This window comes from Pistacia vera, unplaced genomic scaffold, assembly GCF_008641045.1.
Source record: "Pistacia vera cultivar Batoury unplaced genomic scaffold, PisVer_v2 Contig126, whole genome shotgun sequence".
Taxonomy (NCBI): Eukaryota; Viridiplantae; Streptophyta; class Magnoliopsida; order Sapindales; family Anacardiaceae; genus Pistacia; species Pistacia vera.
The window spans coordinates 325,539-342,428 of NW_022195314.1; the positions used below are offsets into that span (position 1 = coordinate 325,539).

Genomic DNA, 16,890 nt, shown 5'->3' on the forward strand with positions numbered 1-16,890 from the left:
TTCTTTTCGCAGTCGAATTTATTCTACTCTACCTCTGTATTGTCACACCTGGGGGACCCGACTTGTGATTCACAGAAGCAGAAAGAGGACCATCTCTGTAATTTCTGTACAAATTGACACTTACAATACCAGTGGAAAGCTTCATGGGTCGAAGAAATAGAACCACCGTGCCCCAGCCCCAGTTCCTTCTCACAGTATTTTGAAATTTGAAGTACTACAGATTCACTGTTAACTTGTTCTTGTCTTTTAAAATTTTGTGTCCGCTGTAACTCGTTCTTGTCCTTTTAATTTTTGTGTCCATAACATAACCCCACGTGTTCTCTAATATATATATATATAAGATAAAAATTTAACTGCACAAAAGAAAGCCAGAGCATATTGTATTATTATAAACTCTGCTTTGCCAGTTCTTTTGTGATTTAACTTGTGCATGGTTTTATACCCATGGCACACAGTTGCTGCAAGTTAATATACACTACACACTGACTTTCCAATAAACTTAACACAATTGTTGGTCTGTCTATTTTCTGATTTTCTCAATGTTTTATGGCGCAAATGAAGCAGAAATTCAGCTTGAGTTCGTTCTCCTGGTTCATGATTTAGCCTTGAAATTTATGTCTATCAGATAGTTAGTGACCGGCGATCTCCACGAGGGTAATTGGCACAACTTAATTAGGGCCGTTGATTTTCAACAAGCACATCAGTAGATGCGGAAGGGATTCACCGTACAAAGCAAATCAAACCTATCTACCAGAAGGAGATTTGGGATTTGACATCCATTAATAAGAATAGAATCAAGACAAGAGGAAAGAGTTTAATGTAGGGTTTCTTGCAAACTTCTGTCCATGTTTTGTTTTTATTTGTTTTTAAAATCTTTTGAGGAGTGATTAGAAATCTGGGGGGTCCAGTCAGTCAAGGTTAGGTTTAGCTTTAGCTTTAGCGTTAGCGTTAGCGTTAGTATTAGGGTTAGGGTTTGAAAGAGAGAGAGAGAGAGAGAGAAAGACGAATAAGCGTGTAATGTAATGAAAGTGAAGTACGCGAATCCATATCCATCAAAACAGCGTAAGATAAAGAATAAAAGTAAAATACAAGAAAGAAGAAAAGTAAATCGCGCAGTGGCGAGTGGAGAATGAGAAGGTGGTGGAGAGGGAATGGGAAGCCTACGCCAATTCAAGCAAATAAAAGCTTTCCTTTTTTCTGATTCACTTTACGTCATTTCCATCAACAGTTGCATGATAGATCAGACATAAAGAAAGAAAGAAAGAAGAGAGGAAAAAGAACAAAACAGCTTGCAATTGCTAGCTGCTGCCTGCAGCAGCTGCAACATGTTCAATAAATGAAACTTTGAAATATAAAAATAAAAAGAAGGGCCTCATCCTCATGCAATCAAATCAAGAATTATTACTCTTTTCAAAGTTTGATCAAACTAGCTCCCTCCCATCTTTTGTTTTGTTTATAGGGTTATTAGAAAGCTAATCCACTTTTAAGAAACAGTTTAATCTGGTGATAATCACCTGTACTTGATCAAACCCAACTTTTTAGCCCCACTTCAATTAATTTGAATAATTCTATGTATCCACTTAATTTAAAACAAACAATATATCTGTCAAACGTATATATTTGGACAACCAACTCTTTGATTTTATATTTAAACGATGGGACAAATGATATAATGATAAAATAAGTGATAAAACTAACCAGATTAATTAGAGCAATTCTAAACTTACAGTTACTGTTGAGTCGTACTACTTAATTATATAATCAAATAAAAAATAAATGATAAAATAGTTATTTTATATAAATTTTATTTTATTTTTATTTATTGTATGACTCAATTGTAAACAAAACATTATTGAATTAATTAACATATTTGTTTGTTGTTATATTAAGTTATGATACTATTTCACATACAAATTTTTTATACAATCTTTCTCCTACAAACTAATGTTTTTTAATATGATTAGATGACTTTAAATTAAAAATTAATTAAATAATTAAAATAGATTACATGACAAACATATAAGTCACATCAATTTTTAGTGAATAATTTATATAAATAATTAATAATTTGTATATATAGTATTACTCATTGAAGTTTTTATGTCAACATACTCTTTTAAAGGCATTAATTATAATTTAAAGTTTTTTTAGACATTAAAATCTTATGATAATCCATATAGTATGAATTGGTACCACATCTCCCATGGTTGTGCAACTATTCAGGTTGTGTGTCACGCTTGAAATGATTACTTCATTGATAAGACTATCATAGGTTGCTTCAACAATAAGGTTTAACGCTGAACTTTCATCAAAGTCGCATGTCATCTTATGAGAGGGTTGCTTCATGTCTCCTGGAAGGGCGATTTGTTAGGCTATGTGTCATGCGTTGAGAGGATTATTTCATGAACAAGTTTGTCTATGCAAACAATATAAATAGGGGTCTTTTACCCCAAAGAGGGGATATGAAATTTCATTTTCTCCAATAACTAAAATCAATTGCCTCGTTTGAGAGCAAATAGCCTTTGTACACACATAAAAATGCACAAGAAAAACAATAAGATAACAATAGACGTAACGTAAGATTTATACTTTGCATCCAAACCACTTTAAAAATTTCTTTTGTCTACTATTTATTTACTTATTCACATTATTATTATTTTTCACATTGGTTCAGTATCACATTCCGGTCTCCCACAAACCCTTGTCTGAGTTTCCCCAAAGGTTCTCGATACTTCTCATTGGTGCAAGAAATCGAATTTATTCTACTCTACCTCTGTATTGTCACACCTGGGGGACCCGACTTGTGATTCACAGAAGCAGAAAGAGGACCATCTCTGTAATTTCTGTACAAATTGACACTTACAATACCAGTGGAAAGCTTCATGGGTCGAAGAAATAAAATCACCGTGCCCTAGCCCCAGTTCCTTCTTACAGTATTTTGAAGTACTATAGATTCACTGTTAACTTGCTCGTCTTTTAAAATTTTGTGTCATCTGTAATTCGTTCTTGTCCTTTTAATATTTGTGTCCATAACATAACCCCACGTGTTCTCTAATATATTCATATAAGATAAGAATTTAACTGCACAAAAGAAAGCCAGAGCATATTGTAATTATTATAAACTCTGCTTTGCCAGTTCTTTTGTGATTTAACTTGTGCATGGTTTTATACCCATGGCACACAGTTGCTGCAAGTTAATATACACTACACACTGACTTTCCAATAAACTTAACACAACCGTTGGTCTGTCTGTTTTCTGATTTTCTCAATGTTTTATGGCGAAAATGTAGCAGAAATTCAACTTGAGTTCGTTCTCCTGGTTCATGATTTAGCCTTGAAATTTATGCCTATCAGATAGTTAGTGACCGGCGATCTCCTCGAGGGTAATTGGCACAACTTAATTAGGGCCGTTGATTTTCAACAAGCACATCAGTAGATGCGGAAGGGATTCACCGTACAAAGCAAATCAAACCTATCTACCAGAAGGAGATTTGGGATTTGACATCCATTCATAAGAATAGAATCAAGACAAGAGGAAAGAGTTTAATGTAGGGTTTCTTGCAAACTTCTGTCCATGTTTTGTTTTTATTTGTTTTTAAAATCTTTTGAGGAGTGATTAGAAAACTGGGGGGGCCAGTCAGTCATGGTTAGGTTTAGCTTTAGCTTTAGCGTTAGCGTTAGTATTAGGGTTAGGGTTTGAAAGAGAGAGAGAGAGAGAGAGAATGACGAATAAGCGTGTAATGTAATGAAAGTGAAGTACGCGAATCCATATCCATCAAAACAGCGTAAGATAAAGAATAAAAGTAAAAATTCAAGAAAGAAGAAAAGTAAATCGCGCAGTGGCGAGTGGAGAATGAGAAGGTGGTGGAGAGGGAATGGGAGGCCTACGCCAATTCAAGCAAATAAAAATAAAAGCTTTTTTTTTTTTTCTTTTTTTTCTGATTCACTTTACGTCATTTCCATCAACAGTTGCATGATAGATCAGACATAAAGAAAGCTAAAAAAAAAAGAGAAGAGAAGAGGAAAAAGAACAAAACAGCTTGCAATTGCTAGCTGCTGCCTGCAGCAGCTGCAACATGTTCAATAAATGAAACTTTGAAATATAAAAATAAAAAGAAGGGCCTCATCCTCATGCAATCAAATCAAGAATTATTACTCTTTTCAAAGTTTGATCAAACTAGCTCCCTCCCATCTTTTGTTTTGTTTATAGGGTTATTAGAAAGCTAATCCACTTTTAAGAAACAGTTTAATCTGGTGATAATCACCTGTACTTGATCAACCCAACTTTTTAGCCCCACTTCATTATTGAATATTCTATTTATCCACTTAATTTAAAAAAACAATATATCTGTCAAACGTATATATTTGGACACCCACTCTTTGATTTATATTTAAACGATGGGAAAATGATATAATGATAAAAAAGTGATAAAACTAACCAGATTAATTAGAGCAATCCTAAACTTACAGTTACGGTTGAGTCTACAACTAATTATATAATCAATAAAAAATAAATGATAAATAATTATTTTATATAATTTTATTCATTTTTATTATTGTATGACCATCGTAAACAAAACATTATTGAATTAATTAACATATTTGTTTGTTGTTATTAAGTTATTATTATTTACATATACAAATTTTTATACAACTTTCCCTAAAACTAATGTTTTTTAATATGATTAGATGACTTTAAATTAAAATAATTAAAAGATTACATGACAAACATTAGTCACATCAATTTTTAGTGAATAATTTATATAAATAATTAATAATTTGTATATATGTATTACTCATTGAATTTTTAAGTCAACTACTCTTTAAAAGGCATTAATTATAATTTAAAGTTTTTTTTACATTAAAATCTTATGATAATCCATATAGTATGAATGGTACCACATCTCCCATGGTTGTGCAACTATCAGGTTGTGTGTCACCTTGAAATGATTATTCATTGATAGACTATCATAGTTCTTCACAATAAGGTTTAACGCGACTTTCATCAAAGTCGCATGTCATCTAATGAGAGGGTTGTTCATGTCTCCGAAGGGCGATTTGTTAGCTATGTGTCATGTTTGAGAGATTATTTCATGAACAAGTTGTCTATGCAAACATATAAATAGGGTCTTTTACCCCAAAGAGGGATTGAATTTATTTTCTCCAATAGCTAAAATCAATTGCCTCTTGAGAGCAAATAGCTTTGTACACAAAAAATCACAAGAAAACAATAAGATAACAATAGACGTAACGAAATTTATACTTTGCATCCAAACCACTTTAAAAATTTCTTTTGTCTACTCTTTATTTATTATTCACATTATTTTATTTTCACATTTTCATATCATTCGTCTCCCACAAACCCTTGTTGAGTTTCCCCAAGGTTCTCGATACTTCTCATTGGGCAAGAAATTGAACAACAATATATACTATATTTTATCTTATTTGATTAGGTTGAAAAAAGGTATATATATATATATATAAAATAATAATATATATATATAATACACCAAGTGATCTTATTCCAAAACTTTTTTTTTTATCTGATAATACATAGCTAAAATTCAGATACACCTTGATATAAAATGAATAGATATATTCATCCTTCATATGTTGAATACTGCATCCTCAATTTTTACATTATGTGGAATAATCCCTTTCAACCCACATCCAATCGTTGACTAATTGAAGAGTATTATCTCGCTAATTAATGATGGTTTATCCATAGATAGCATCATGCAACAACAACACTTAAGTACCAATGATGGGAGAGCTTATATATATATATACCAAAAATCTCCTTGCTTTTATCCCAAGAATCAATCATCCAAATCCATCAATTGAAATTCATGCTTGATTTTAAAGCTGGCGGCCTCCCTCGTCCATTTGTGCTAGTTGCTAGCTTTAAAGATTATGAGTGGAACAAGAAGATACTACAAAATATAATGAATAAATGTCCTCCCACTTGCCCAAATTATCTTGAGATAAACTTCATTTTCTTCTCGTTTTCCATAAAATTATACCAAACAAAACGTAGATGCCATTGATCACTAACCACATGCATATCGTTGAAATAAATGGATTCTTCATTCACAGTACAACTCTTTCTTAAAGCCTCTATATAATTAGAATCCTTGTTTGGGTAATGTTATGTACAAAATATGCTTATTATATTTGGTTCTTAAGATTCGCTTTTTGTTCCCAATAAGGTAATTACTTAAACCATGGAGTCAACTTATAGGTTTTTTTTTTTTTTTTTTTTTTATATTTTAGTGTTTATATAAGTTACCGTATTTTAACTAATTTTTTAAGACTCTGAATTAACAGTCAGATAAACTTTTAATAATTATCCCTTCTTAGTTTAGCTATCATCAATATTCAATACCCAGAAACCGAGGGACTCGAATAATATGGGTCCTAGCTCACCTGTTCCAAGTGAATCACCACCATGGAAGTAAGCAAAAGCAATTTTTTTTTATTGTTTAATTAATGATATAAGAAGTAGAGCTGAAATTGCAATTGACATTTGGCATACACTAGCTCGAAGTGGCTGTAACATAATTGATGTTTCCTGATTTGATTCATAATTTGCTGCAAATTAAAGAAAGAAAATTGAAACGGCTATAGCCTATAGCTTTTCAATGGTGCTATAGCTTTAATATTTGTGTCCCCCCATGACAAGACCTTCCTCCACAAATGTACTTCATTCGTCTGAAATTGGGTATGAAAAAAAAAAAAAAAAAAAAAAACATCTATCATCTATCAATCTTCACGACTGGTACTGATTTATGGTAAGCCTTTTCATGTGACGCTTGCCAAGCACATTGAGGTTGAGGGGTCCCCATGACCCAACAATTTTATTTGCGAACAAAATCGATCCAGTAGTTTGATTTGGCCGACATGCTGCATTTTTTAGTGCCATCCATGCCACCTTCAATGGAGATTATGATAACTCTATGCCGTGTAAATTGTAATACAAGCTATATGCCAAGATGCATGACAAGAACCTTGAGGCTAGTTGGGTGATAAGACTTTAAATATATATCAAGAGATCTAAGTTGATTCTTTCGACTGTTAATAGGATGATCACTAAAAGTTTATCCAATTGTTAACTTAAGAGTCTTAATTAGTCAGGCCTCGAGTATATATAAACTGGCTTGAACAACCTCGATCACAAGAAGAAAAAAAAAAGATGCATAACAAGTTCAAAGTAAAAGTATATCAATATTTAAGTGAATTTCACAACAAAAAATAATAACAATCACAAAAGCAGTATATAATGTCATATCAGATTGAATATAGTATTATTATTGAAACACCGTCTAATGTGCATCTTTTATAATGCATATAATTGCTGTAATTCTAACCAGCGACAAATTATATGAATCAATCTCATGAACATGTAACCAATTTATAGTCCTAATCCTCAAACTCAATATCTATTGAATACAAGAGCCAAGTGTAATCTTCAAGCAAGAAGAAAAAGGGGAATATACAAAGATCAATCAAAATGTCAGCAACAAAGTACAAAGCATCTAACAAAAACCAACCAAATCCTATAGCGAAGTATAAGAAATCTCCAACCAAGTGCATGAAATCTCCAACCAAGTGCATGAAATCTTCAACCACGTCAATGAAATCTTCAAACAAGTCCATTAACTCTTCAGGCAAATACAGGAGGAAACCAGCCATACCTGATAAATTAGGTATTTTTGTATCTAATCCTTCTAGTTATAAAGTGTTAGATGTTGTGATTCACTTCCCTATTTATTTCTATGTAAGATTGTATGTCTTTAAGAAAACTATTTAATAAAGAATACAATTGTAAATAGAAATAAAATTATAAGGATTCCATTAGGAATTGAGATTCTACTAGGACTTGAAATATGAATCATATTAGAAACAATAGATGTGTTGTAACATGTTTATATTTATCTCATATTAATTAGATATATTATTTTCCTTTTGTATATAAACTATTGTTATTTAGTCATAATTTTTCTTAAGTCAGTTTCTCAAAAAAAAAAAAGAGTGGGACTACATTCACCTATAAAAAACACTTTATACACATTGATTTTTCTAATTATATACATTATTAAAAAATTTAGAAATATTTTTTTTTAATTCTTTTGATGTATTTTTCTAATAAAGTAAGAAATAATTGATTTTTTTTTTTTTTTTTTTGGAGTTATAAAACTTGCTCAGGAGCCAGGACCAGGCAAAGTCTAGGCAAAGCGAACTTAGGTTCAACGGCTCAACTGTGAACTTCCAGAAGGCGTTTACTTAATCAGCAGGAGAACTTGATTGAAATGAAAAATAATACACCAGCTGCAAGTAGATATAGAAAATTATGTCACTCACTAGCACAATCATTCAGAAACAAGAAAGGTTCTTCGTAATACAACATCGGGTAACTAGAACAATGACGAGATGAGATCGATTCTGAACAATACAATTTTTTTCCTGCTGTACAAATCTTATTCAGCCATGCGACTTCAAACCGTAAAGGGGGAAGATATGCAAGTTAAACTAACAAGAATTGGACATATTTTGAGGATGTAAGGATTCTAGCAAAGAAGAAAACAAAACAATATTGTACAGTGACAAACATTAAGAATCAACCTCATTAACCAGTCACTAAAATCCTTCTCTATGTATAGAAGTAATAGACACTGAGTTTTTTAAGTTTGAATATATGTTCCATTAACAATAAGCAGTAGAGATTGACCGGAGAGCATAGAGCTTGATTAGAGTTTCTGGAGAACCACTGAATTGGCAAGGCCAGCCTGCTCTATTGTCTGAGAACGGTCTGCAAGAACTTTAGGGGGGAATCCCATCATCTGCAGTTGATAATTTCTTGCATTACCAGGTCTAGATGCGTCGATGTGAGCATGAATGTCATTGATTGTATGGTGGAGATTGAATTGTGCTATCATGCGGGTTCCATCGGCCAACCTAATCTGAATTGACGTTGATGGCAGCTTGTCATCCACAACCAGATCCTCAGAAGGGGTTTGAGCAGTGTCGGGAGCAGTGGAACCAACAGTTGGTTCAGGTGCAGCTGGAGTACTGGTACTTCCTAAAGTTCTTCCTACACCCTGAAATGGAACATGCCGCTTCTCTTGTTCCTGAAAGGAAATAAATGTCAAGAATGGTGGCATATTCACATCCTCGAGTATAAGTTCAGAAAATTCATCAAGTTCCATCACAAGCATACGAAAAAATAACGTGATACATTTTTGGATAAGAAAAAACCATTCAATAGAATACCATAACTGGGACATCCCATCGCTAAAACCATATATGTTTGGCCCCAGAGTGTATAATTTCAGTTCAAAGCAATGGAAGTTAGACACTTACTGGGCACTTCATATCCTTCTTTATCAGATTGACATGAACTGAGGACCTTCTATCTGCAGGTTCTAGCTCTTTTGGACACTCAGACTTTTTGATGCTCTGCAAAGAAATATAAAACCTCATGAACAAATATCATAATTAAGTCAGAATTACAATAAGAAAAGCAAATACAACCATACAGGAGACAAGCCCAACAGGCCAATAATACTAATAGTCCACTCCATGGTGAGAAAGAATGTAGAAATGTACACAAAATTACAAATCTGTAGAGTAGCAGAAGAACCCACACTAGTTGTGCAGAGCGGGGAAGATAAGAATAAAAATTGAACATTCAATACTTCCCATAAATATTTTCACAGTAATAATAAGCCACTATGCAAAAAGATTTAAACTGCAGATTATCGATCTCCAAAATAACAATATAATTTCTTTCCTCCCCTCTTCTGCTATATAGCACTAGACCTAATTGTCATTACCTCCAAGAAAGATGCATTTTCAGGATCATCCAAACTCCTCAAAGGGCCATCATTTACAGTAAAACCATTGGTCCAGAAAACAATGTTGTGAATGACAGGCTCAGGCTGCTGAGGTACAGATGGTACGCTTTCCCCTGAGAGTAATCTACCAGTTCCAGTAAAGCTCCGAGAGCTTGATGATGGACCAAGATGTTCAACAGGCCCTTCTACAGCTCCCAGTTCCCTCGCTTGATTGAAAATTGCATCAACATCATTAGGATTACCCTTTGAAGGATCTTGAACAAGCATACCACTGCAAAATTACAATCTCAAATGTTAGCCACCCAGTAAAGGTTTCAATATGAATCAAATGATTATACTTGGCAAACCAAATAAATGAAATGATCCACAAACATTAGCAGATCAAGCTTGATACAAGTTTAGTTAACACCATCAAGGAAATAATTGGAAATATGTCAGCTGCAACAGAGAATAGAATGTTTTATAAGACAATGCCCTTACAAATGTTTGTTCATGGAATCAGTCAACATGCAGTTATATACCTGTAAAGGCAAACTATGGAGACTAAAGATGTATTAGATCTGCCCATAACTAACTTAAAGCATGCCACAATTACGTAGTAAGAAAACTAATAGTTTGTGGTCTGCTTACAATTTTCATCTACACATTCAGTCTAAAGCGGAAAAACAGGTCAATTAAAGATAATCAGCATCATCCAGTTGGAGCAATTTTTTTTATCATAAAACATAGTGCCCCAGCACAGTATCCAGGGGAAAGTGGGTTCACTGCCCCATAATTCATGTTGACTACATGTACGTAACATGTTAATATACCATACAATTCTGTCTACGTTGTAAGATAAGACAGCCATTGTTGAACTATGCAACAACACAAGTGTCAGGTTGCAAAGCACAGCTGGTTTATGTTTGAATCGTTTAACATTTGAAAAGTAACTGAATCATCCCTTAATCAGCTTTTGTACCTTCTTGGAGTCATACAAATTATACAAATAAAGAGTTTCCTGCTATAATTTTTTCTAAAGTAGCATAATCTATCCACAATCACAAACCATAAATAGGACAACTCTACTTTTAAATCTCCTTTCATCTATATTCCAAACCCTTCCAACTCTCTCAATAAAGCCTTTGTAAAAATCCAGGAGAAAAGTTCAAATCCGTCCATCGCCAAAAAATAACAAACTCTTAACCCTACTCATCCACAATAATTTAGTCAAAACTCAAGAACTGCATCAAAAAGTTTATTTCCACACCACAACAAAATGTAACAATTCTTCCAACTCAATTTAACTTGACATTAAGGCTAAGGTTCGAATCTTGAGAATTCCCTTTAAAAAAAAATAAAAAACCTGTTAATCATTCAACTAATAACACCGAATTTCCCAACTTAATCTCCTCAAAGCACATGATGAATTGAACTTTAACAAACGAGGTGTCTTCAAAAGCAAGAAACCACAAGGTTGACTCCAATGCTTCTCCTAATATAAACTTAACCAACTCACATGATTAAGTTCTTCCTTCAGATTTTTTCCATAAACTTTTCAAATTCACATCTCAAGTTCTTGATAGCTAACTCAAAGCAATAAAATTCATCCTACACCAAACATTTTTAACACTAATAAATCTTTCTTTTCTCCAATAAACTTAGCAACCAAACATACTACTTATGATATAACAAACAAAAACTAATTGACATCAAGAATCGATAGTTCCGAATTGAGTTACCTCAATTAATAAAAACAAAGAAAATACACTAAAATATGATTATTATGAGTCAAATTTTCATTAAATACACAGAAAAGATTCAAGTCAAGAAATTAGACCTCTTTTCACCGCCAGTGTAGTATTCTTGAGGACTATCGGAGTCGGAATCGGAGTCAGGTCCGGTCCTCCGGTTCAGATCGGAGAGGGTTCTTATACCGCCGGTACGGCTACTCGATGACTTCGCTGGTTTCTTGTCACGTGACGCCATGGATCGGTTTCTCTGATTGAAGCTGGAGCTCGAACAGAGAAAAATGATTCTTAGATTTTTTACGCGTGATTTATTTATTTATTTATTTTAGAATGTGACATGAACGCGCTCCCTATGACCGCGTGGATAAGTGCGTTTCCTTAAGTGAAGATAAAATTATTTTGTTAATAATATTTAATTAATGAATTCAATCTAATTATTAAAAGCAATTAAAAATGATTTACAATTGATTATTAAAATCAATTATGAATTATATTTTTGACAATTATTGTATGCCTTTTGTTTGAAAAGACTCAAGTACAAAATAAAAATTCCCAATATGTATTGTTTATGTTAAATAGTCAAAATAAAAGTACGAAATTATTTATAAAGTTAATAAAGTTAAAATAAACTAATCATGGACAATTACATCTAAAATATTTTAACTAAGTTATATTTTTAATATTATAATAAATATAATATTAGTGTATTTCAATTTTATATCTCAAATTTAACTATTTTAAGTAATGTATTTAATACGTAAAATAAATCTTATGTAGGGATATTGTTAAAATTTTAGTACTTTACATTCTTGTAAGTACTTTTTAAATACATTAAAACAGCGTAATTTTTTTTTATAAGTGCTTACTGTTTTAAATAAACTCTTTTAACTAGTAAATACAGTAAATCAAACCAAACAAGCTTTTATACATTTTCTATAATTGATTGATTGTATTTAAGGTATATCGTTAAACAGAGGTGGAGCTACATTAACCCAAGATAAGTGTCAATCACGCCCAACCCAAATTAAGAGATCCATTGGACCCAATCGATGATGGGAGACTTAGATCCAAAGAGTATTATGAGAATATGTCAAAAACTTTCTAGATGTTCTAACATATTCCTCACCAAAATAGGTAGGAAAATAAGATTATAATTCTTATTCCGATATGATTAATCTTGGCCATCCAATTTATTGGATTTGTATGGATCTGAACCGTTAAATCTACTTGTAAACTCTTATATGAAGAAGCTAGTGTTACGTTATTTTATTCCAAGCGTTGTATTATTTTGAGAGAGTTTTCTTTCAATCTCTTTCTTTGGGTGTTCTTTATATTTTTCTGAGTTCTTTCATCTTTGTGTGTGTTGCAATGCTATCCCTGAAATTTTCAAAAATATCCATAAGTTTTATAAATTTACAATTACACCCATTTTAGAAATATCCAAAACAATAATAATGTCCATTATTGTCCAATAACAAAGTAAATATGCTAGTTAGGTTATAAATAATTAAGGACCAAGTTATAAAAATTTAATTGAACTTATTACATGTAAAAAATTGGAAATCAAATATTTTTTTTCTAAAATTAATGAATCATAGTTTTGACTTAGGACGAATCCCTTATTATCTCAAAAATTATATTATAAATGGTTTTTAATTTAGTTTACCTTTTGTTTTTTTTTTTTTTTTATGGGTTTTTTTCTTTTTATGTCAGTATCATTTCTTTTATATGATTTATTTAACAATATTACTCCTGATTTTGCCGCGTTGCTAAAGACGTTTTTCAAAAATAATATTTAAACCACAGATTGGGCATAAAATTTATTTTAGTTTTAATTAACTTCCCCAACCTGTTTTAAAGTTACATTTTAAAAGAAAAAAATTAGCATAATCAATTAATTTGAAAACAGTATTATGATATCTAATTAAATAAAGAATAATGTTATATATACAAATTATCAATGTTTTAAAAACCGATCCGGGATAAAACCCGACAAGTTGGCTGGGTTTCGGGTCGACCAGTTTAATCAACTGGTTCAACCGATGACATTATCATGATGATATCAACATGATGACATCATCATATTACTGTTCACATAATGCAAAATTCTAGAATTTGGATTCAAATCATAAACTTCTAAATAAAAAGTTCTTAGCAAAATATCATCAAACATCATTACATCAATAATACAACAAATTACAAATCAAAATAACAAAATGAAGGAAGAAATCACATAATAGTTGTTCAACATTCTAACAAAAAATGATTTTCACCCAATGATCTTCAATCCATCTTTCCATTCTCAATTAAAATTCACAGTTCACCCACCATCTGATAGATAATTGTCATCATTATTAATATCGGCAACATCATCTACAAAAAATTCTAGCAAAAAAGGAAAATCATAAGTTAAATCTTCTCATTTAAACTAATTGAATATAAACTAGCTACTACCAAATTGAAATTGCTTAAAAAATTGGAAACAACCTTTTAAGGCATCTGTTGAGTCATGATAAGAAGGGTGATTACCACAATATATAGGAATAGCTTCTTCTACATATAATGATTGTTCCAATTCATCATAATTAAGCTCACCAACCTCCTCTTCCTCATCAACTATCCACAATTCAGTTTTATCAATACTCTCATAATCAACAGGATCATAAGTAATTTTCTTGTAACAACTCCTGAAATAGGAGAATTAAATGTTCAAATCATGACCAATAAAGACATCAATGAAAATAACAAAATGAAGAAGGTTTTATACTTATTTTGCAAACGCAAGTTATAGTGAGTAAAAACCAAATCATTCAACCGTAGATGCTCCAATCTGTTCCTCTTTTTAGTATGTATGCGTTAAAAAACATTCCAATTTCGCTCACATCTGGAAGAGGCCAAAGTTTGACTTAGAATTTTGATTGCAAACTTTTGCAAATTTGGAGCACTAAACCCAAATGTCCTCCACCATTTATCTAATTGAGAATAAAAATATAAATTACATAAGAAATAAACACAATTTTATAACTTAAAAATTAGACTTTAAAAAGTTAATAACTATTACATACCCGGCCGTGTTGTTTTGCAAGTTTGAAGAGCAAGCTCACAGAAAAGTTTTCGAGACGGTCTCGATATAATCTACTCTCCTCTAGTAATGTTGTTTTGCTCATTTTGAATGCACTTGTTTTACTGTCAATAGTGTCAAGGAAACCATACACGACCTCAGGTTTTTTGGAAAAAAGTATCTTCGTCATATTTAAAAGCAAGATTCAAATCATATGCTGCTACATGAATATCACGGTGCAACATCCTATCCTAGCGCATCTTAATAATTGTTGTATAAGGCTTGTACAAATTTTTCTTATTCTTAAATAGCTTCTTGATCCTCACCCTCGTTCTGTACAGGCCATCATGCACATATGCTATTAAAGGCCTCTCATCTGAGACTACAATCTGGAGCATACACATCAATGGACTCATAACTTTGGAAATTATACCAATGTCATCCCAGAATCGGTTATCTAGAACTATGGAAATAAAGACTTCGCCTTTATTAGTTTTTGCATATCAAGACTCCACAAAATTTCTATCTGTCACCGTAGATTGCAAGTCATGTTTGTGCTGATGTAGGCTGCTCAATGCAATGAAAGTTGTGGCAAAACTGGTTGCACCTAGGCGTATAATTTCTGTTCAACCTTATTCAAGTGATAGACAATAGCTATTAGTACTTAGTAAATTATTAAAAAATGTATATATATAATATGACTTAACAATGTAAATTATAAATATATGAGGTAAAGGTGTATAACCTGTTTTTTCCTCAGCAAAGCTAGCACAAATGAATGATTATACACAAACTTTGTAACCTCAGATGCACGTCTCGAAAGGCTAACCATGTGACTCATCTCAGCTATGTCTTTCAGCATCAAATTAATGCAATGTGTTGTACAAGGAGACTAAGTAATACTGTTATATTTTTCAAACAACATTCTTCCAGCAGTTTTATAATTTGCTCTATTGTCAGTGACAAGATGGACAATATTGTTAGGTCCAACCTATAAAACTATTTCCTCAAACAAGCTGAACAAAGTTGTAGCATCCTTTACAACATCTAAAGCATCCACTGATTTCACAAAACACACTCCTTTAGGACAGTACACTAGAAAATTAATCAACAACCTATGTGAATTATCTGTCCAACCATCAACCATTAAAGTACATCCAACATCCTCCAAGTTTTCTTGTAACCATCAACAAATAATTGCACTTCTTTCCTAGCATCTCTCAATAAATTTACACGTAAATTATGGTAAGTTGAGATTTTATACCCATGACCAATTGCAATTATAGCATCCACCATAGGTTGAAAATAAATTGAATTAATAACATTAATTGGGATGTAAGAATCAGAAAATAACCTTGCAACAGCCATGTCTGCTCCCCACTTAGCTTCTTTTTCGGCTAAAACACTCTTAATTGAAGGCTGAGACCCAAGCTTAGTCCTCGGAGCAAAATAGTCACCTATCCCAATAGATCTTTTTCTCTTAGTGCTTGAAGTTGAAGTTGGAGTTGGACATGGAGAAACCTCTTCACACTCTTGATCTTCATCTAACACATCACCCTCAACTTGCTGTACACTGGCCCATAACGATTGACATTCTTATGAAGTTCAACTTTTTATTTATTCTTGGCCCCAATTTCATTTAGTGCTTCTTCAATCTTGAATTTAACATCGAAATGAACTTTAGAACACTTTCGAACTTCTCCCTTTATACCCTCTAGATGCAGTTTCACTCGATAAATTCCTCCACCTCTGATTATCTTGCCACAGTAAAGACATGTTAATATCTTCTTCCCATTTTCATCCACGCCCTCATTAACATGTCCCCATGCTATATCGTTCATTCCTCGAAAAGATTGTGAAACATCCATGGAAGCAGATTTTTGACAAGACCTAGATGATGACATATTCTTTGTCTTTAATTTTGATCTCTACTCTGGCGACACAAATAACAAATAAGTTAGTATCGATCATAATCGAAAATATCTTTATAAATTAAATTAAAGATTCAGTATGTTTGATTAATTCTTGCATGGAATATGTGTTTATTGTGTAAACATAAGAAATTCAAATACTTCAAGATGTCCACATAAAGCCACAACATCATTGTGGCAATTGACCTCAATCAACCAACTATGTCTAATGGAATATGTCGCACTGAAATAGATATATATACATTATTACTACATAATCATGCATTGTAAAAAAATATTTTCAAAATGTTCATGATTCCAATTTGGACATTCAG

The 16,890-nt window shown here is 32.2% G+C and overlaps 1 protein-coding gene across 1 annotated transcript; it reads right to left on the reverse strand.

The window, feature by feature from the left end:
- Positions 1–8,411: 8,411 nt before the first annotated feature.
- On the reverse strand, positions 8,412–11,876 carry LOC116120509 (plant UBX domain-containing protein 4-like). Its single transcript, XM_031406455.1, has 4 exons — positions 11,674–11,876; positions 9,834–10,125; positions 9,361–9,456; positions 8,412–9,128 (listed from the first exon to the last, which is right to left on the reverse strand). The coding sequence occupies exons 1-4, from the start codon at positions 11,820–11,822 to the stop codon at positions 8,748–8,750; spliced, it is 918 nt and encodes a 305-aa protein (XP_031262315.1). The 5' UTR covers positions 11,823–11,876; the 3' UTR covers positions 8,412–8,747.
- Between the last annotated feature and the right edge of the window lie 5,014 nt (positions 11,877–16,890).

Excerpts from the sequence above, each read along its gene's own strand:
- LOC116120509 (XM_031406455.1), bottom strand. The coding sequence starts at position 11,822 with ATGGCGTCACGTGACAAGAAACCAGCGAAGTCATCGAGTAGCCGTACC. Across the intron at positions 10,126-11,673 it reads TACACTGGCGGTGAAAAGAG|TGGTATGCTTGTTCAAGATC; the intron begins GTCTAATTTCTT and ends GTAATTTTGCAG. Across the intron at positions 9,129-9,360 it reads AGAAGGATATGAAGTGCCCA|GAACAAGAGAAGCGGCATGT; the intron begins GTAAGTGTCTAA and ends ATTTCCTTTCAG.